Consider the following 22,211-nt stretch of genomic DNA (forward strand, 5'->3'; position numbering starts at 1 on the left):
ATTGGTCTAGCCGTGTAGCGCAAGTTACCATGATGATGAACACAACTAAAAACCAATCCACTTTCTTGAGCCCAAAAAAGCCAGTTTGCTCAAACTAATCTCAAACTTTACCTGGACGTTTTTGTTGTTTTACTAGAGACAAAGAACTGCCTTACACTGACAGTTAAATGACAAAACTTACGTCACAGAATTAAAGTTTATTAGAAACCTTTTACTCACAAAATCACACATTGTCAGTGAAATGGTAATTTTATTTGTTGTTATTGTACAGAGTTATTGTACAGATATACATTATTGTGTATACACCTGTTTATGTAATAACAGGCTTTATGTAACTAAACCAAAAGTAAAAAACAAAACAAAAAAAAACCCTGATCAACTTCAGGGAATTGTTTCATATATTAACAAATAACTGACTGTTTGACTACATTTGTTTCCAGTCTCTTTTAATTTTGGTATTTCTTTGAGTAAGTGTTCAATCAAAATAATTTTTCAATAATTTTCTTTCTTGTTCTCTAACATAAAAAAAACACAAATCTTGTGGCATTTCACAGCAACACTAGTTTATTAGTAAACTAACTACACATTTACTTTATGTGAATCTTACAAAACATTTGTTCGCTGTGACACAGAACAATGCTTTCTAATATGAGTCCATAGACTACTTGATTGGGTGAATCTCTTCCCACACTGAGTACAGTCGTACGGCTTCTCTCCAGTATGAACTCGCTCGTGTGATTTCAGGGTTGCAGGCCGAGTGAAACTCTTGTCACAATATGAGCACTTGTAAGGTTTTTCTCCAGTATGAATTCGTTGGTGCTGTTTCAGAATCTCAGCTCTAGTAAAGCTCTTCCCACAGTCACAACACACATGATCTTTCACTTCATTGTGTGTTTTCTGGTGCAGTTTTAAACTGTCCAGCCTTGAAAAACTCTTTCCACAGAGAGAACACACATAAGGCCTCTCATCTGAATGAACTATCAGGTGATCTTTTAGTTTTGATGATGAAATAAAATCTTTACCACACTGATCACAGTTAAATGGTTTTTCTCCAGAGTGAACACGCAGATGATACTTGAGACCCGATTCACCAGTGACACTGTGAATTCTCTTGTGTGTCTTAAGGTCTCCTTTCCTTTTAAAACTCTTTCCACACTGAGTGCATGTATACGGTTTCTCTCCAGAGTGAACACGCAGATGATCTCTGAGAGTTGATGCTTGAGAAAAACTCTTTCCACACTGAGTGCATGTGTACGGTTTCTCTCCAGTGTGAATTCTCATGTGTTTGTTAAGGTCTCCTTTCCTTGTGAAACTCTTTCCACACTGAGTGCAGGTGTGCATCTTTTTGGCTTTTGTTCTTTGAATTGTAAAGTTACGATGTTCCTCCTCCACTTCATTCAGTTCTTGTCTTTGCTCTTTCACTCTCACCTGGTCTAAAATACACATCAAGTTAGAATCAGTTCAAGTGAACCCTTATTTACAAACCCAAATCAGAAAAAGTTGGGACACTGTACAAATTGTGAGTAAAAAAGGAATGGAATAATTTACAAATCTCATAAACTTATATTTTATTCACAATAGAATATAGATAACATTATCAAATGTTGAAAGTGAGACATTTTGAAATGTCATGCCAAATATTGGCTCATTTTGGATTTCATGAGAGCTACACATTCCAAAAAAGTTGGGACAGGTAGCAATAAGAGGCCGGAAAAGTTAAATGTACATATAAGGAACAGCTGGAGGACCAATTTGCAACTTATTAGGTCAATTGACAACATGATTGGGTATAAAAAGAGCCTCTCAGAGTGGCAGTGTCTCTCAGAAGTCAAGATGGGCAGAGGATCACCAATTCCCCCAATGCTGCGGCGAAAAATAGTGAAGCAATATCAGAAAGGAGTTTCTCAGAGAAAAATTGCAAAGAGTTTGAAGTTATCATCATCTACAGTGCATAATATCATCCAAAGATTCAGAGAATCTGGAACAATCTCTGTGCCCAAGGGTCAAGGCCGGAAACCCATACTGGATGCCCGTGATCTTCGGGCCCTTAGACGGCACTGCATCACATACAAGAAGGCTACTGTAATGGAAATCACAACGTGGGCTCAGGAATACTTCCAGAAAGCATTGTCGGTGAACACAATCCACCGTGCCATTCGCCGTAGCCAGCTAAAACTCTATAGGTCAAAAAAGAAGCCATATCTAAACAGGATCTAGAAGCGCAGGCGTTTTCTCTGGGCCAAGGCTCATTAAAAATGGACTGTGGCAAAGTGGAAAACTGTTCTGTGGTCAGACGAATCAAAATTTGAAGTTCTTTTTGGAAAACTGGGACACAATGTCATCCAGACTAAAGAGGACAAGGACAACCCAAGTTGTTATCAGCGCTCAGTTCAGAAGCCTGCATCTCTGATGGTATGGGGTTGCATGAGTGCGTGTGGCATGGGCAGCTTACACATCTGGAAAGGCACCATCAATGCTGAAAGGTATATCCGAGTTCTAGAACAACATATGCTCCCATCCAGACGTCGTCTCTTTCAGGGAAGACCTTGCCTTTTCCAACATGACAATGCCAGACCATATACTGCATCAATTACAATATCATGGCTGCGTAGAAGGATCCGGGTACTGAAATGGCCAGCCTGCAGTCCAGGTCTTTTACCCATAGAAAACATTTGGTGCATCATAAAGAGGAGGATGCAACAAAGAAGATCTAAGACAGACCTAAGAAAACTTATTTTTCCCTTAAAATTATACATTTTCTGTTTAAACATTTGATATGTCATATATGTTGTATTCTGAATGCAATATTGAAATCTGAAACTTCCACATCATTGCATTCTGTTTTTATTCACAATTTGTACAGTGTCCCAACTTTTTCTGATTTGGGGTTGTAATAACAGAAAGCTACAGAGATCAGATCTTTCACTTTTTGTTCTGTCATTTACTTGTTAATATAGTAAAAATATGTTTGACAACTGCTATATACAAGGTTATGATCATTCAAATGCATTTCTCCATCATTTATCATCCATATACTGCTTATTAATTCACATCTACCAAAGCAATCAACAATGAAGAATCAAGAATGGACACCAACCTATTTGTTCCTCAGTATCTTCATGTTTTATTCTGGATGGTTCTGGATCACTCATGTCTTCAATCTCCTCTTTAATAAACTCCATCTTTAACAGTCACACAGATTTCAGCTGCTACTCCTGGAGTTTGTCCTTCTCTTGTAGGATGATGGGAATATTCCCAGTATTTATTGGTGAATTGTTGTGGGAGGGGCTTCACTGCAGGTGTGAACTGTGATCACTGTTTTTTTATCCAATCTGCATTTAAAAAGTACAGGGCCATCATGTTAAACTGCTGCTGAAAAACCTCTTTGTCTCCAAAAGTTCCCTGTTTTCAGCTCATTCATTATGGTGATGTCTGAGATCTTCTGTAAATTGGCACATTAAGCTCATTTTATTGGTGTCAACAGGCTGAAACAAACTACAGCATCATCACCTTTAACTTCAGTTCTTGTCTTTGCTCTTTCACCTCCATCTGGTCTGAAACATATTAAAACATTAAGTTGTTAGAATGAGTTCAAGGAGGATAAATGTGAATTTTTAACAGAAAACAAGTGAGATCTGTTTATCAAATATTATATTTTTGATGTACCAAAGGTTAGTTTTGTAATCCTCTTGTTAATAGTCAAAATGTGAACGACAACTGTACAAGATTATGATATAAGTGCATTTATATTCCTAGATTATTTGCTAATATTTCACAGCTCTTATGGTTGGCATCGAATAATATAGCCTATTAAGCATTTTAACTAATTAAAAAGCCATCATTATTTTTAACGTTGAAAATTATGTTTTGTGTAAAAGGTAACCATAGAATTAAACAAGAGAATCTGGTTATTCAGATAATAGGCTAAATGTTTTGTCTCTGAACTTTCATACAAATCAAAATTATACAACAGTGAATGTTGTCGAAAAATGTCTTGTAAACATATAGCAGATTTCACCCAGCAACACAAATGAACAACATCTCCAGTTTATTGACAGAGGACAGACAATCAACACACAAGACATGTTAATTACCGTCCTCCCTAACAGTAACTGCAATTAATCTAATACACAGGTCACAGATATGGCTATAAACATACATTAACATCAAAATAACATCAACGCTAAACCCATTTAAACGACATTCCCACAGACTCAATCCACCAAAATGATATGTGGAGATTTAACGCGCGTTAATAAAAGTCCAAAAATACACCGAACTGTTGGCAGAAAAACGCATACATAACCTTATTCCGGTTTATGGCACTTCCATAATATAAACTAAATACTTCACTTAATTGTAACGAGGCTTCAGCAAAGTGAGGATCCATTAGCAGCTTTATTGTGATCTTGGTCGTACAATCAGGGTCAATCACCAGCAAACACAACATAGAGACAAAGCAACTCGTAATGCGAAAACAGGCATAAGGTCAGGCAGCAAACTTATGTGGCATGAAGTGGAGTTATAATAAGGTTCTAGTGTAATGACTACGCCACCTGGGAATTCTCAACCCAGGAAAACCAACCTAATAAATAGGCTGCACAGATTTATTCCCTTAATAGGACAAGAGATGTGAATGAATAAATAATTACTTTTTTTATTAACGGACACAAGTGTAATAAATAGTTCAAGACAAAGACAATACAAGGAAAATGTTCAAAATAATACTACAGCGCTGCGTAGCACAAACCTCACAACATCAATACACTTAATCAAAAGAACACTCAAAAATAATCAGACAACAGGACTGAGTGTGGCCAGCAGGGGGAGACTCAATGAGCACCACAACACTCACAAGAAATGCAACATGAAAATGAAAACCAAAACCAAAATTAGTATCACCTTCACACACTGGTGCCCATACACAGCACAAAAATAATCCACAAGTCAAGCCCCGCCCCCTTTTTCTTTTGGACACTCAACCCCTAATGAAATCAAACGACAAGACACATACATAGAATGATTAAATACAGCTCATGGTAGAAACACGGATACTAAATAACAAAAAAATTAACTAAACAATAAACATTTGAAAGAAAACAATACAAATTACCAAACAAAACAACACTCTCCTTGTAAACATACACGCACACACACACAAACAAACACAAAAACTGCAGGGCGGCGATATTCCTCCGTCCTGTCGACCTGCATACAATTAAAACACTAACAGTTTCTTGTTCGACCGCAGCCAGAGTGGAATGAAATTGACGCAAATCCTTTCGTTTTAAAGGGGACATATCATGCTAAATCCACTTTTTTAGCCCTTAAATGCATTTTGTTGTATATTTGGAGTGTTTAGAAGTACAGAAAAGTTGAAATCATTCTCTTCAGGTGCTTCGTTGATATCTTTATATTCTGTTTTGGCCTTATTTTTCAACCTGTTCCGATTTTTCTGTTATCTATGACGTTTTGTGAACTATTCCGTCACAGTATTTGCAGCGGAACTGCCAAATAAGGACATTGACTTCCAGCCCAACACTTCCAGCCAATCCGCCATTGTTATTTCTCGCTGCAATTTTGTAGTCCAAGCTAAAAGATGCAGAAGTTACGAGAGGGTAAGTTAAAATGTTCAGTTGTTGGATGTAGTAACCCACACTCTTCATTACACCGTCTAATGTAGATGAACTGCCGCGCTCGTGACAGGGCACATGTTTAACTGAAAGAACGAGCAGAGAGAGAGACCCGGTCGCGCGCACGCACTCTCTCTCTCTTCGGAGCCAGGCGAAAATGTAAACAAGACACCGTCTCCAAACTAGACGCTGTCTTGCTCTCTCTCCCTCGCACATATTAATCAAAATAAATCGACACGGTGGTAAAAGGTCGGAAGACCAAAGTTTCATGTGTAAATACAGTAACACACCATTGCGATACATCCATATGAAGACGTTGTTCTGCAGGTTCGTCGTCTTCATTTTCATCTCGCTCCGGCTCCGACTCTGGCTCGAACATGGAAGGCTGGCTGGACAAGTCTTCCGTTGTTGACATTTTGTTAATAACGTGTGAATAAAAAGTTTCTGTGCCGCTAGATAATCGTACCTCTGCTATCAAACTACAAAAATGGCCGAACGGGGTGGAGTTGAACCTCTGCATCCTGGAGAGGGGGTGGGGTATGAAGTGTCTCAATTGTATTTAAAGAGACCTCACCAAAACGAGTTGCTCTCAGACGCACATCAGAAAAGGGGTAGAAAAGGGGCCTGTGGAGCTATAATAATGAGGAATTCAGACCCAAGCATTGCAGTTCCGCTTTATATAGACTACAAATGTATGATTTATATGTAAAAAGGAACGATTTAAAAGCATGATATGTCTCCTTTAATATCTAGTTGAAACCGCAGCAAAACAGCAGCGCTCCGTGATCAGCGAGCGAATAATAGGTAACCCCAGCAACGGAATCCTCCCCGTTACTCAGCAGAATACACTGCACTTCTGAAACAACAACTTTAATTAAAAGAAGTATCATAGAGCATGACGCATATATACAAATAACCTGCATACTTGGGGTGCGAGGAATCCCAGTCACGCCAGTCTTAAGTGCGAAATCAATGCGCACGCTGTAAATAGAACAGATAGTAGGGTAGGAAGGGGAGGTCCACCTGCACCCGAAAGGTATATTTTTTTAACCTAGTTTTTTGTAATCCTTAAGGTGTCTAGAAAAGGAATTTTGATGTTCCCCACGCAAATTATTGTCCCATATGTGATTTTTTGTATCATCTTTTGTGTCCGTGCTTGATTTTCAGCTGTGAAAAATGAAAACTTTAAATCTACATAGAATCTGAACAATACATCCTACAGACACAATCCACCCCATTTTCTCTTCGTCTTTGCATGAGGAATTGATAGATATGAGGATTGTCATGATTAGATGATGTATGGTGCATTACAACTCAAATAAATGCAAAAAAATGTAAGAAATCGGTGACATTGGATCACTGGAATTCCTCCCCTATGGACCCTATTGATGTATGTTTTCTAACTTTTGTATTTTTATAGTCTTTATTAGTGGTCGACCGATATATCGCCGAGGCCGATATATCGGCCGATATTTGGAATTTTTTAGATATCGGCATCGGCCGATAAATCTTTCCGTTTGGCCGATATATTTCAAAACAGTTTGTGACTGTGCATTAGCGTTTTTTTCCACTGACGCGAACAGAGCGAGCGTGAATGAACTGAATACACTCGCTCTGCTCCGCCCAGCACCGTAAGACAAGCCACTCAGAAGTGAAGCAGACATCTGACAGACACAGTAAATAACCATTCGCATTCGCTTTCTAACCTGACGCTACATTGTGTTACACACAAAAACACTCCGGCGTGCAGCAGAGTCTATTCAAACAGTACCATGATATGTCAGATCCGCAGCCCAGCGGTAGCTCCAGTGGGGGTCACAGATGTGATATAAACGAATTCAAACAAAACTGAAAACATTTTACCTCACAAACAGTAAAAAATCCTGTGACTGGCTGTTCCTCAGATACGCGCGTTGTTCTCGGGTTACATTTAAACTAGACGCTGTTTTCCAACGGACTCGCGTGCACGGAAAAGCTGGATCGCGTGCATTACAGATCAGTTGGTCGCGTGAGGTGGATGAGAGGAGAACACTATGTAATAATATTACATTTGAAAATAAATCCTTGAAAATGTTATTCACTATCTACTGTATTTATTTATCCATGATTTGCGTAATATCGTGTGTAGTATACATTTTCATATGTTCATGTATGTCATGCAAATACATGTGACGGCTTGCAACGTTTTAAAGAAACAAACAAGCAAAACTTAACACATAAATCATTATTATTTAAATATACTTGAAGTAAAACAACCTTAAAAAAAGGTTGAACTATTTAAACTATTTTAAAGTAAATAGTGTAAATAAACTGTGAGATTTATATTTAACTATGTTGTACATAAAATGTATGTAATTTCACATACTATTTTGTCATTAATTTATGAATATTGTTTAGATTGGTTCATTAATGATAAATGTTATTTGTAACCTGCAGTAAGCAGCAGTAATTATTTATGTGACTGAAAAAATATTAAAGCAGACAAGAAGCTGCACTAAAACTTTATTTATTGAAGTGTTACCTTACCTTTTTGTTTACATTTTAATTTCTTAGTAAATATTTTTTATTGCAAAAAGAATTTTGCATAAATAGTATGTACAATAAATGTTCATTTAGTTTCACCAATATTCTTTATGTCTCTCATTTACTGTATTCACATGTATTGTATCGGCCTCATATCGGCCAATCGGCCAGATTGCTTTCTCAATATCGGCATCGGCATCGGCCATTAAAAATCCCATATCGGTCGACCACTAGTCTTTATGATGTCTAATAAGCAAATGTTGATGATCCATACTTGAAATATTGTCACATGTTGGTCCAAATGAACATCTCCCATAATAAGGAGTTACTATTCAAACCGTTATATTGGTATTATATTTATTGAAACAAAACAGAAAACCACTCATATAGTCAAATGCGTGTATATATAGGGTATAACAAATCCCCATTATAGTAGAATAAACTGAAATAGAAAAAATGATTCTAATCAAAGGTCGCTTTTGCGTTTATTTGAGTTTTAATGCACCATACATCATCTAATCATGAATAGATTTAAAGTTTTCATTTTTCACAGCTGAAAATCAAGCACGGACACAAAAGATGATACAAAAAATCACATATGGGACAATAATTTGCGTGGGGAACATCAAAATTCCTTTTCTAGACACCTTAAGGATTACAAAAAACTAGGTTAAAAAAATATACCTTTTGGGTGCAGGTGGACCTCCCCTTCCTACCAGACTAAGAAGGCATTTTGATTCACCCACTGCCCTATAAGGGAAAGATAAACGCTATGAACAACCGCGTTCCTACCTGTGGAGAGTCTACACAAGAACGCCAGCCGTGGGAAACAGTACTCGATCTCCTACATGCCATACGAGAGACCAAACAGACAGATTTCCGGAAAAGCAAGGAAGAAACTCCGTGATGTGATTCAATACAAGACAGGTATATATGCTCCGCCTTTAGCTGTGATAGGCTTAAAGGGTTAGTTCACCAACAAATGAAAATTATGTCATTAATGTCTCAGAGTGACCATTTATCAGTATATTCAATAGAGATGACTGCAATAATAACTGCTCTTAGGTGGGTTGAAGAGACTAAACCCCTTAAATCAGTTATATGTACTGATTCTATGGCAGTTTTACAACGTTTTATAACAGATAATGAAATACGTGAAGATTTGGTATTAGAGGTAAAGCATCTTCTTTTAAATCTTATAAGCCTTGGACTAACGGTGCAGTTATGTTGGATTCAAGGCCACTATGGAATTGGTGGCAATGAAATTGCTGATAAGTTAGCTAAAAAAAGCTCTGGAATTAGACCAAGTAGAAATTCACATTCCATTGGGTAAAGGAGATGCTAAAGCTTTAATTAAATCACAGATTATGCTAAGGTGGCAAGATGAATGGGAGTCAGAGAGTAATGCCAGACTCTACCATAGGAACCAGAACTGTGTTGGAGGGAAAAGAATCACCTCATTAGGACTTAATAGACATGAAGAAGGTATTATAACCAGATTGAAGTTGGGCCACACAGGCCTTAATTCCACTTTATCCTTAATAGGTAAAAGTAATGGCATTTGCTCTGAATGTAAAGTCTTGGAAGATGTCACCCATGTTTTATTTAGATGTTTTGCTATTGTTTTATGATTTAATATGTCATTTGCCAAAGCACTTTTTACACACTCCTGTGGAGTAGTCCAGTAGGTGGCGGTATATATCATGAAGATATGATCCAACATTAATCAGAAGAAGAAGGTCCTCATTGAGTGGTTTTGTTTTGGTGAACATCTCTGAGCGTTTCTGTCTGTGTGTTTGTGTTCCCGTGGATTACTCTTGGACTGTTTATTCTCTTCGTGATTCTTTGCTGTCTGCCCTGGACCGTTTTCTATTGTGGACTGATTTATGTAAGTTTGCTGCCTGACCTTATGCCTGTTTAAGCATTACGAGTTGCTTTGTCTCTACTGTTGTGTTTGCTGGTGATAAAGCTGCAAATGGATCCTCACTTTGCTGAAGCCTCGTTACAATTAAGTGAAGATTTGAGTTTATATTATGGAAGTGCCATAAAACCGGGATAAGGTTATATATGAGTTTTTCTGCCAACAGTTTGATGTGTTTTTGGACTTTTATTAACGCTCATTTAATAAAGAATCTCCACATATCATTTTGGTGTATTGAGTCTGGAAATGTGGTTTGAATGGGTTTAACTTTCATTCTGATGTTAATGTATGTGTAAAGCCATATGTGTGACCTGTGTATTAGATGAATAGGGCTTGGGCGTCGTGACGTCATACTTGGCGTGGCGGCCATGTTGATGGCCTCGCGAATGTAAACATACAGCAAGTCGAACGAGGAGAAGCAGAGTTGGGAGAAAGAAAAAAGATGTTAAAATCCCGAAAAGGATGTGGAATTTACGGGGATACGTTAAATAGGGAAACCAGGGACCAGTAAGTTATGTGGACAAATTTTCCTGTAAAATATCCCGTATTTTAATAACTTACTCTCATAACATTAATGTTAGCCCTTCCATCGGACCCGTCAGTCTCTGTACTGTTGTCCTGTTGCTACCCCCTTGCCCTTCCAGAAAAACAGATGTTTTCAAAGCATCGTTTTGCTTACTTGAAGGCAACCTTAGCGTGATATTGGCCTTTTTTTAGATAACAGCGTGGTTGTTGTGAGAGCACGATTTCACGCCAATCTGTAAGCAAAGTCACGTTAGACCTAGCTTCACAACTCGCTTAGTTAATGCTGCAGTTTTGCAGAGGGATAGCAACAGAAAGATGAATGTTGAAATTGTAATTTTTCGGGATATTTTATAAAACGGGAAGACAGCGGGAAAAGAGCTCAAATACGTGAGAAACCCGGGAAAAACGGGAGGGTTGACAGCTACTAACTACACTTTTTTGCCGATTTTGTCCACATACTGGTCCCTTGCTTCCCTATTTAACGTATCCCCGTAAATTCCACATCCTTTTCGGGATTTTAACATCTTTTTTCTTTCTCCCAACTCTGCTTCTCCTCGTTGACTTGTTGTATGTTTACATTCGCGAGGCCATCAACATGGCCGCCACGCCAAGTATGACGTCACGACGCCCAAGCCCTATTGCAGTTCTGTTAGGGAGGACGGTAATTAACATGTCTTCTCTCATGCATCCTTCAGCTGAAAGACAGTGAATCTGTGTGTGTGTGTGTGTTTATGTCTGTCCTCTGTCAATAAACTGCAGATGTGGTTCATTTGTGTTGCTGGGTGAAATCTGCTATATATTTATAAGACATTTTTCGACAACATTCACTGGTGTGTAATTTTGATTTGTATAATGAAAGTTCAAAGACAAAACATTTAGCCTATTATCTGAATAACCAGATTCTCATGTTTAATTCTATAGTTACCTTTTACACAAAACATCATTTTCAACGTTAAATGATGGCTGATTTTATGATTTTTTTTTTTTTTAAATTAGTTAAAATGCTTAATAGGCTATATTATTTGATGCCAATCATAACAGCAGTTGTCGTTCACATTTTGACTATTAACAAGAGGATTACAAAATTAACCTTTGGTACATCAAAAATATAATAGGCTATTTGATAAGCAGATCTCACTTGTTTTCTGTTATTAAATCAGGGTTCACTTGAAAATTCACATTTATCCTCCTTGAACTCATTCTAACAACTTAATGTTTTAATATGTTTCAGACCAGATGGAGGTGAAAGAGCAAAGACAAGAACTGAAGTTAAAGGTGATGATGCTGTAGTTTGTTTCAGCCTGTTGACACCAATAAAATGAGCTTAATGTGCCAATTTACAGAAGATCTCAGACATCACCATAATGAATGAGCTGAAAACAGGGAACTCTTGGAGACAAAGAGGTTTTTCAGCAGCAGTTTAACATGATGGCTCTGTACTTTTTAAATGCAGATTGGATAAAAACACAGTGATCACAGTTCACACCTGCAGTGAAGCCCCTCCCACAACAATTCACCAATAAATACTGGGAATATTCCCATCATCCTACAAGAGAAGGACAAACTCCAGGAGTAGCAGCTGAAATCTGTGTGACTGTTAAAGATGGAGTTTATTAAAGAGGAGATTGAAGACATGAGTGATCCAGAACCATCCAGAATAAAACATGAAGATACTGAGGAACAAATAGGTTGGTGTCCATTCTTGATTCTTCATTGTTATTTGCTTTGGTAGCTGTGAATTAATAATCAGTATATGGATGATAAATAATAGAGAAATACATCCAAATGATCATAACCTTGTATATAGCAATTGTCAAACATATTTTACTATATTATTAACAATGAATGATGGAACAAAAAGTGAAAGATCTGATCTCTGTTGCTTTCTGCTATTAAATCAGGGTTCACTTGAACTGATTCTAACTGTATTTCTGTGTATTTTAGACCAGGTGAGAGTGAAAGAGCAAAGACAAGAACTGAATGAAGTGAAGGAGGAACATCGTAACTTTACAATTCAAAGAACAAAAGCCAAGACGCACACCTGCACTCAGTGTGGAAAGAGTTTCACACGGAAAGGAAACCTTAAGACACACATGAGAATTCACACTGAAGAGAAACCGTATACATGCACTCAGTGTGGAAAGAGTTTTCCTCATGCATCAGGTCTCCATTATCATCTGCTCATTCACTCTGGAGAAAGACCATTTAACTGTGATCAGTGTGGTAAAGATTTTATTTCATCATCAAATCTAAAAACACACCTGATAGTTCATTTAGATGAGAGGCCTTATGTGTGTTCTCTCTGTGGAAAGAGTTTTACACTGTTTGACAGTTTTAAACTGCACCAGAAAACACACAATGAAGTGAAAGATCATATGTGCTTTGACTGTGGGAAGAGCTTTACTACAGCTCAGCATCTGAAACGGCACCAAAGAATTCATACTGGAGAAAAACCTTACAAGTGCTCATATTGTGACAAGAGTTTCACTCAGTCTGGACACCTGAAATCACACGAGCGAGTTCATACTGGAGAGAAGCCGTACGACTGTACTCAGTGTGGGAAGAGTTTCACCCGATCAAGTCATCTAGTGAATCATATTAGAAAGCATTGTTCTGGGTCACAGCGAACAAATGTTTTGTTAGATTCATATAAAGTAAATGTGTAGTTAGTTAATTAATAAACTTGCTGTAAAATGCCACAAGATTTGTGTTTTATATGTTAGAGAACAAGAAAGAAAATTATTGAAAATTATTTTGATTGAACGCTTACTCAGAGAAATACCAAAATTAAAAGAGACTGGAAACAAATGTAGAAAAACAACAACAAATTTGTTAATATATAAAATAATTCCCTGAATTTGAATTTTTTTTTTTTTTTTTTACTTTTGTTTTAGTTACATAAAGCCTGTTATTACATAAACAGATGTATATACAATAACGTATATCTGTACAATAGCAACAAATAAAATGACAATTTTTACTGACAATGTGTGATTTTGTGAGTTAAATTAACAATCAGCAATCTTTCTCCAACAGTCTTCTCTTGCTTTGGCAGCAGAGACCGTATTGTTTCGAGCTTGAAATACATATTTAAATTCATCGTAATTCTGAATGACTATCTCTTGCTCCTCCGCGGAAAAATATATCGCTCTCGCTCTACCCGCGATTGGTTGTTCAGTGTCGACGTCACTCTTTTATGTGCACGCGCGTGGAGTAATCATAGCTTGAGGATCAAAGCCTGAGTTGACAGAGGAAGTTGATGAGCTACATCATGGTACCATTAAAGCCTGATTGCATCGGTTTGGTTTTGTCAACTCAAAACTAATCCTGTAACCCCGAGTTTGTTCAGCTACATTCATGGTACAGGCCCCAGGGGAAAACAAAACTTCTCAATGAGGAACAACTTCTTCTTCTTCTTGTTTTTTTTTTTTACGGCGGATCTCAAACAAATATGTGCATTACCGCCACCTATCTCAGAAATGGACCATTGACACTTTCCTATACTTCTACAATATGTATTTTTTTTCTTTAAAAATAGCAAAAATCAATATATCTATGTTATATATATTTTTTAGTTGTGTAGGCCTACTTACATTATCCCGACTGTTTCCAACAACTTTCAAACGAGGAGAAATTTGTAATTTAATTCGAAGACACGTCACGTTTCTTTATTTCCGTTTTGTCGCCGTCAATGGCGTCATATCCGCGTTCTCCCTGGTTTCCGCTCGTACTGCCATAGCAACCAGAGCCCTCTGATAGTAACCAAGGCGTCAGACGTGGACAACTGTGCAGTTCGCAGTGTCTATTTGCACGCTGCTGTTGTTGTTTCGTTCAAACATTATGGACCATGGCAAGCAGACTTTGGATAAAAAAGGAGAACTAAAACAAGAATCAATATCAGCACGGTGTTTTTGAGATGCCGAGAGCTCCCATAGACAGTATATAAACAAGAGCTCCACGTCCGAGACTTCGACCGCTCCTACATGTACTTTATTAAACAGGTGAGCACATTTACATAAAACGAATCAATGTTATATAGTTCAACACTGATAAAATGCCAGAATATGATCTGTATGTTATTCTAATGTTGATCTAGCTTACTGCTAGTCTCATACAGACAAACTAACACATAGAAACATAAATTTCAACACATTTAAATGCAGTTTAGTGTGATAGTGTAATGTTAGACCAAGTGAAACAGCGCTACGTTACCTCACAAGTTTAATTTGTCTAATAAACTGACCAGTGAGTAGTAATTCTCCACGGTAGAATGAAATGTCCATATTCCTTTTATATCCGCGGGACTAGCGTCGCGTGTGGAGCTGATAGCTGTCTCTTAGCAATCCTGAACTGCTTCATATCACAGTCATGATAAAAACATTGATGTATTTACTCATCCATAAATATTATTAGCAGGGCTGCCAACTTTTGAGTTTAGCTTGGAGTGAGATTTTTTTTTTGACGACAAGATCCATAATTCTTAGCAAATGTTGCGTCATCAAACTACGCCTTTGTTATTGTAAGAGGTTAGCGACCCCTAGCGGCCAAAAATTATATACTGTATGTTTAACCTATCAACTGACATAAATTCCCCTTATTTACCTGCATAGAGGCTTCATAGAATTTCATCCAGCACTGCGTGTTCAGCTCCTCCATCCACTCTCAGCCCCCATGGCAGAAAAAAAAAAAAAACTCATTTAAATATGTTTATTTAACCCAGTATTTCCCAAATATTCTACCATTAAATGTATTATACTCCTATCTGACTTTAATACATTTTGAATTGTAAACTTAACTCCTATATTATTTAATTCCTCCTTCAACTCTTTCCTTTCAACATTATATCTCCTACAGTGAATTAATATATGTTCAACTGTTTCACTAACTTCACATACCTCACATAAACCTGTTGGATGCTTACTTATTAAGTGAAATGTACTATTCAATCTTGTATGCCCCAATCTTAATCTTGTAATCATATTCTCTTCATACCTACTCCTACCTGATATTCTTCCCTTACCCACTGTTGACTGTATTTGATGCATATGTCTACCTTTTATTTCATTATCCTAATATTGCTGCCATAATTTCAGAATATTCTTTTTAATAATTGATTTAATTTCTGACCTACTAAATAAAATCTGTATATCTACTATTTCTCGTTCTATTGCCTTTTTTTGCTAATGCATCAGCCTCCTCATTACCTCTCAACCCAATATGAGCTGGAACCCACAAAAACTGTACCTTTAAACTAGCTTGTTTGATTGAATATAATCCTTGAATTATCTCTATTACCATATCCTGTCTTGTTTCTTACTTCATCTCCTTCAAACTTATTAGAGCTGAACTACAATCTGAACATATTACTGCCTTGGATATTTTAACATATTTTTACAGATGATCTAAGAGATCACCATAATGAATGAGCTGAAAACAGGGAACTTTTGGAGACAAAGAGGCTTTTCAGCAGCAGTTTAACATGATGGCTCTGTACTTTTTAAATGCAGATTGGATAAAAACACAGTGGTCACAGTTCACACCTGCAGTGAAGCCCCTCCCACAACTATTCACCAATAAATACTGGGAATATTCCCATCATCCTACAAGAGAAGGACAAACTCCAGGAGTAGCAGCTGAAATCTGTGTGACTGTTAAAGATGGAGTTTATTAAAGAGGAGATTGAAGACATGAGAGATCCAGAACCATCCAGAATAAAACATGAAGATACTGAGGAACAAATAGGTTGGTGTCCATTCTTGATTCTTCATTGTTGACTGCTTTGGTAGATGTGAATTAATAAGCAGTATATGGATGATAAATGATTGAGAAATGCATCTGAATGATCATAACCATGTATATAGCAGTTGTCAAACATATTTTTACTATATTAAAAAGTGAATGACGGAACAAAAAGTGAAAGATCTGATCTCTGTTGCTTTCTGCTATTAAATCAGGGTTCACTTGAACTGATTCTAACTGTATTTCTGTGTATTTTAGACCAGGTGAGAGTGAAAGAGCAAAGACAAGAACTGAATGAAGTGAAGGAGGAACATCGTAACTTTACAATTCAAAGAACAAAAGCCAAAAAGACGCACACCTGCACTCAGTGTGGAAAGAGTTTCACAGGTAAAGGAAACCTTAAGGCACACATGAGAATTCACACTGGAGAGAAACCGTATACATGCACTCAGTGTGGAAAGAGTTTTTCTCATGCATCAGGTCTCCATTATCATCTGCGTGTTCACTCTGGAGAAAAACCATTTAACTGTGATCAGTGTGGTAAAGATTTTATTTCATCATCAAATCTAAAAACACACCTGATAGTGCATTCAGATGAGAGGCCTTATGTGTGTTCTCTCTGTGGAAAGAGTTTTTCACTGCTTGACAGTTTTAAACTGCACCAGAAAACACATGATGAAGTGAGAGATCATATGTGCTTTGACTGTGGGAAGAGCTTTACTACAGCTGAGCATCTGAAACAGCACCAAAGAATTCACACTGGAGAAAAACCTTTCAAGTGCTCATATTGTGACAAGAGTTTCACTCAGTCTGGATCTCTGAATGTACACAAGCGAGTTCATACTGGAGAGAAGCCGTACGACTGTACTCAGTGTGGGAAGAGTTTCACCCGATCACATAATCTAGTGAAGCATATTAGAAAGCATTGTTCTGTGTCACAGTGAGCAAATGTTTTGTTAGATTCATATAAAGTGAATGTGTAGTTAGTTAACTAATAAACTGTTGCTGTAAAATGCCACAAGATTTGTGTTTTATATGTTAGAGAACAAGAAAGAAAATTATTGAAAATTATTTTGATTAAACGCTTACTCAAAGAAATACCAAAATTAAAAGAGACTGGAAAGAAATGTAGAAAAACAACAACAAATTTGTTAATATATGAAAGAATTCCCAGAATTTGATTTTTTTTTTTTTTTTTTACTTTTGTTTTAGTTACATAAAGCCTGTTATTACATAAACAGATGTATATACAATAACGTATATCTGTACAATAACAACAAATAAAATGACCATTTTTACTGACAATGTGTGATTTTGTGAGTAAAAGGTTTCTACAGATCCAATAATTAATTTAAACTCTGAGATTCAGATAAAGCAAATGTATAGTGAAATAAACTTGAGTTCTGTGACGTTAGTTTTGTGTAAGTTGTTTTTGAGTTGTAACTTTCTGACTTGTCATTTAGCTGTCAGTGTAAGGCAGTTCTTTATATTGTTTGATCAATATCGGTGGATGACGTGTTTTAATTATGGATCGAGTCACTTAGTGTGCTGGAATATTAATATTTTTGTGCATATTCTGAGTTTTGTGTTAATTAGCTCTTAATATGTTGGTTCAAATTGCCGCCCGCGCGCCATTTTTGAACGGCGGGTTTCTAAATAATATAGTTCATAAATATTACTAAAAAGGGTGGATTACGCTCAAATAATATCATGCAGTTACCTTTGTCTAAGTATATTGTCTTTATCTGTCTAGTATTGTGTATTGTGTACTTGAAATAGTTTAGAGCAGATGCAGTTACAGTGTTAATGGGGCAGGGGTTCACTTTTCTATCTTTTCACACTCCTCACAGAGACCACAGAACTGAGAGTGTGTCGAGTGTATTAATCCCTGTCCTTTCTTTAATAAACTGCAGGTATGTAATATTGCAACAGAGAAAATACCACTATACGATCAAATGTCATTGTAATGTTAGTCTGAAACATATTTTAATGTATTTTCAAAGTATCAAATATATACATTGAACATTTTATTATATGCATTTATTATATATATTGTCTTGATTTGAATATGTGTCTGAGATGTGTTATATGTAATTTGTGATGTATGTTATGAAAGAAAACAAACAAAAAGAGTGTTTTGTTAATGTTTTATTAGTAAATGCATAGAACAGCTTTGGATTTGAGCGAGACAGAGACCACAGAACTGAGAGTGTGTCGAGTGTATTAATCCCTGTCCTTTCTTTAACCCTCTGAGGTCTGAGCTGTTTTCTGGGCCCTGGAGGTGTTCTGACATGCTCTGACATTTCTGGTTATTTCTGTTACTTGTGACATTTTCATGGCTAAAGTCTGATTACACCTGTATTCAGCACAAACTCTGCTACAATAATATATCAGCAGCATGTATGTAAAAGTTTGTAGTTTTGAGATAATGACATTTATGCGTGCTTTGTGAAAATACAAAAAAAAAATTCTCACTGAAATAAGGCCATGAAACCCATACTGATTATTTCTTCACAAGACTTTTGAAAATTGTATCACGTAGCCTAGAATATTTGCTCTAAAACTATGTGAAAATCACCCTGACTGCTCATTCAGAGAAGACAATATATTGATTTAAAAATGTTACGACGTGTTTTGTGTGAGAACGCTTTATGCAGAGGTCATTAATATGTAAGCTTTTCACACCTGAGAAAGACAAAGACCCTCCCCTAACGGCCCTATTAGGAGCTATCAGGCCCTGTCATTCTGAGCAACCTTGCACAATACTGTAAATGAGGAGAATTAAAAAAAGAATGGCTTTTAAATTGTTTGGATTTATTTACAACACAACATAGTCCAAAGATACACAACAAATGCCAAAAAAGCACTTATTGAAAACAATGATCCAAAGACAGAGACCTTTCTGCCATTCCTATAAACATTGTACATACCTTTCATTTCCAAGGTGTTTGATTTTCACTTTACCATGTTCATGTACAGAGACTCATGTGAATGTTGAAGTCCTCAGTGGCATCTGGGCCCTGAAAAAAAAAAAGTGAACATACTGATATCAAGAGAAAGGCCTGCACGATTTTGGGAATACATTTTAGATTTTTCTGGTTAAAATTGCTTTTTAAAATTCACAGAATACACACACACACACACAAATGTTTCCAACAATATATAATATAATATAATGAACACCAGGTTTGTTGTGCCTTGTAGCTATGCACAGTGCTGGATAAAATAATAATAACAATAACCAGTATAAATCTTCCAAAAGATTTCAGTAACAACTAAGCTATAGAAAAATATATTGATTATCATGTTACTTCAAATGTTATGATGATATGAAATGAGATAATAGTAAAAACATGAAGCCGTTTGCTTTTCAAACGCGATCACGATCCAAAATATGATACATTCAAACGCGATCGCGCTGCAAAATATGATACATTCAAACGTGATCACGATCCAAAATGTGATACATTCAAACGCGATCGCGCTCAAATATAAAACATTATGGTTACCATATACATATCTACGTTTGAGCAGATATCCACAAACACAGTAACAGTAAACACGGGTTTAAATATGATAATATTCACCATATATCTAGCAACAGTTCAACTACAATGTGAAATTTATGCAACAATAGCAAACTGATATGTAAGAATTTCTTACCTTACATCTTTCTTGTCTTCAAATCGCGTTCTTCTTCTTCTGATGTAAATCCAATGTAAGCTCAGGCGCGTCTAAAAGCAGAGACTTGTGAAGTGTTTTGGTGTTTTGTTTTTGAGGTAGGCCTAATGAGCGCGATCGCGTTCCATGTGGAGATTTGCATGTGAATCTCTTTTGCGCGAGTGGGCGTGGTAAATTAAAAAATAATTAGGAAACGTTTGAGAAGCTGGACATCTTGTTGGTTTTATACAAATTACTTAAACAGAGAATATTTGTTTTCAGTTTGAATCCGATCATTTAAAAGTACACACTTAAATGTTTATAAAGGTATATGGCTCATAAATGTGTGACAAGTATTCGCTGAGTTTTGTTTCAGTTTATAGACGTGCTCAAGAAAAAAAAGTTCACCGCGATGGAGAGGCAGAACGCACACCTTGTTTATTTTCTTTATTTTACAAAAGCACAATGTTTTGATTTGATTGTAAGTAGAATCAAAAACATACAAAAGTAGAAATATTACAGATTCTTTTTTTATATTTCTTTTTTCTGTATGACCATAAATGACGGAGTAATTTAAGTTTATAGTGCTACAATGTGGAGAAAATCCAGCAAAACGCGCCCGCGCGTTTGCCAACTTCAGAGGGTTAATAAACTGCAGACGTGATCCCCCGAAGAGCCTGGTGTCGGTGGCTTATTTGTGGTGCTGGGTGAAATCCACTACATATAGCTCATGAGTTATTGAACCGGGAAGTTCGAATCTGTGAATTTATTGCCAACTTGCGCTAGTTTACTATGCTTTCTTTCAACAGCTTCTAGTTCTTCGTCTTGAGGTGCACTACTGCCACCAACTGGACTGGAGACTTTAACCACCTTCCGTTTCAACTGAAATGCTCTCACACACACAACTGAAATGCTCACACACATACAAGTGAAATGCTTTTACAAACACAACTGAAATGCTCTCACACACACAACTGAAATGCTTGCATACAACATTCTGAAACATTTCAGTTGTGTGAGTGAGAGCGTTTCAGTTGTGTGTGTGAGAGCATTTCAGTTGTGTGAGTGAGAGCGTTTCAGTTGTGTGAGTGAGAGCGTTTCAGTTGTGTTTGTAAAAGCATTTCACTTGTATGTGTGTGAGCATTTCAGTTGTGTGTGTGAGCGTAATATTTTCAGTTGTATGTATGAGAGCATTTCACTTGTATGTGTGTGAGCATTTCAGTTGTGTGTGTGTGAGCGTAATATTTTCAGTTGTATGTATGAGAGCATTTCAGTTGTGTGTGTGTGAGCGTTTCAGTTGTGTGTGTGTGAGCGTTTCAGTTGTGTGTGTGAGCGTAATATTTTCAGTTGTATGTATGAGAGCGTTTCAGTTGTGTTTGTAAAAGCATTTCACTTGTATGTGTGTGAGCATTTCATTATAGTATGTGAATGAATTTGGTTTCATATGTGTATGTGAGAGGAAAAGTACATGTATATGCATGGTAATTCTGAATAATGTCCCTAGGGGCACCTCATACCTCATAGTAGAGCCCTGCAAGCCCGTCGGGGCCCGACAGGCTAAGCCCATTCGGGCCGGACTCGGGACGTTTTTTTTTTTTTTTTTACAGATCTGGCTCGGGTCGGACTCGGGCTTATTTTAGCTTCTCTCCTCATTGTGCATATAATTAACGTGCAGCAGAGCACACGTCACAAAGTATCTATGAAATATTGTTATATTGATTATATTATAAATATTATACATCGCCTAAGAAAGTAACACAAACGCAACACGCATACATACACACACTCGCGACGCGCGTCACTCACGTGCATTAAACAGGTGACACTGACAGTTGACCATGCATGGCATCAAGGAGAAGTTGGATCGTGGGGAGTTGAAAAGCAAAGAAAGGTAGGCCGTTTATTTACTTATTTTTGCGGTTTGATCCCGTAGCACTATATTCTCCCTTCATGTGCTTCTGTGTAATGAACAGTTTGTCCAATATTTTTGGGCATGATGTTTCAGGCCTATAATAAAAGTTTACCTCTTAGCAGCGTGTGACGTGTGTGTGTTTGCGTGTGTAGCAGAGACAACGCGCGTCAGAGAGAGAGAGAGCGCATCAAAGAGCGCGCGCGCGTCAGAGAGAGCTTAAAAGTGATTGATGTTGGTCTCGGGTCGGGTCGGGTCGGGTCGGGTCGGGTTCGGGCTGAAAAAATTGCAGGCGTTGTCG

The 22,211-nt window shown here is 37.1% G+C and overlaps 1 protein-coding gene and 1 long non-coding RNA gene across 3 annotated transcripts in view; one reads left to right on the forward strand and one right to left on the reverse strand.

Moving 5' to 3' along the window:
- Positions 1-232: 232 nt before the first annotated feature.
- LOC307167505 (uncharacterized protein) overlaps positions 233-22,211 on the reverse strand; it is a 32,232-nt gene continuing 10,253 nt past the window's right edge. For both annotated transcript variants that reach the window (XR_013822804.1, XM_079886666.1), the window contains 3 exons: positions 3,511-3,554; positions 3,098-3,332; positions 233-1,433 (listed from right to left, as the gene is read on the reverse strand). Coding sequence is in view for 1 of the 2 variants with exons in the window: in XM_079886666.1 (XP_079742792.1) it covers positions 604-1,433; positions 3,098-3,182 (915 nt within the window). In the remaining variant the exon portion in view is untranslated. The remainder of the gene's footprint in view (positions 1,434-3,097; positions 3,333-3,510; positions 3,555-22,211) is intronic.
- LOC307167515 lies at positions 10,456-15,439 on the forward strand. The gene is made up of 4 exons (XR_013822810.1): positions 10,456-11,263; positions 11,834-11,877; positions 12,056-12,290; positions 12,547-15,439. It is a non-coding gene; the product is annotated as an uncharacterized lncRNA (long non-coding RNA).

Source organism: Squalius cephalus, assembly GCF_949319135.1.
Source record: "Squalius cephalus genome assembly, chromosome: 11".
Classification (NCBI taxonomy): domain Eukaryota; kingdom Metazoa; phylum Chordata; class Actinopteri; order Cypriniformes; family Leuciscidae; genus Squalius; species Squalius cephalus.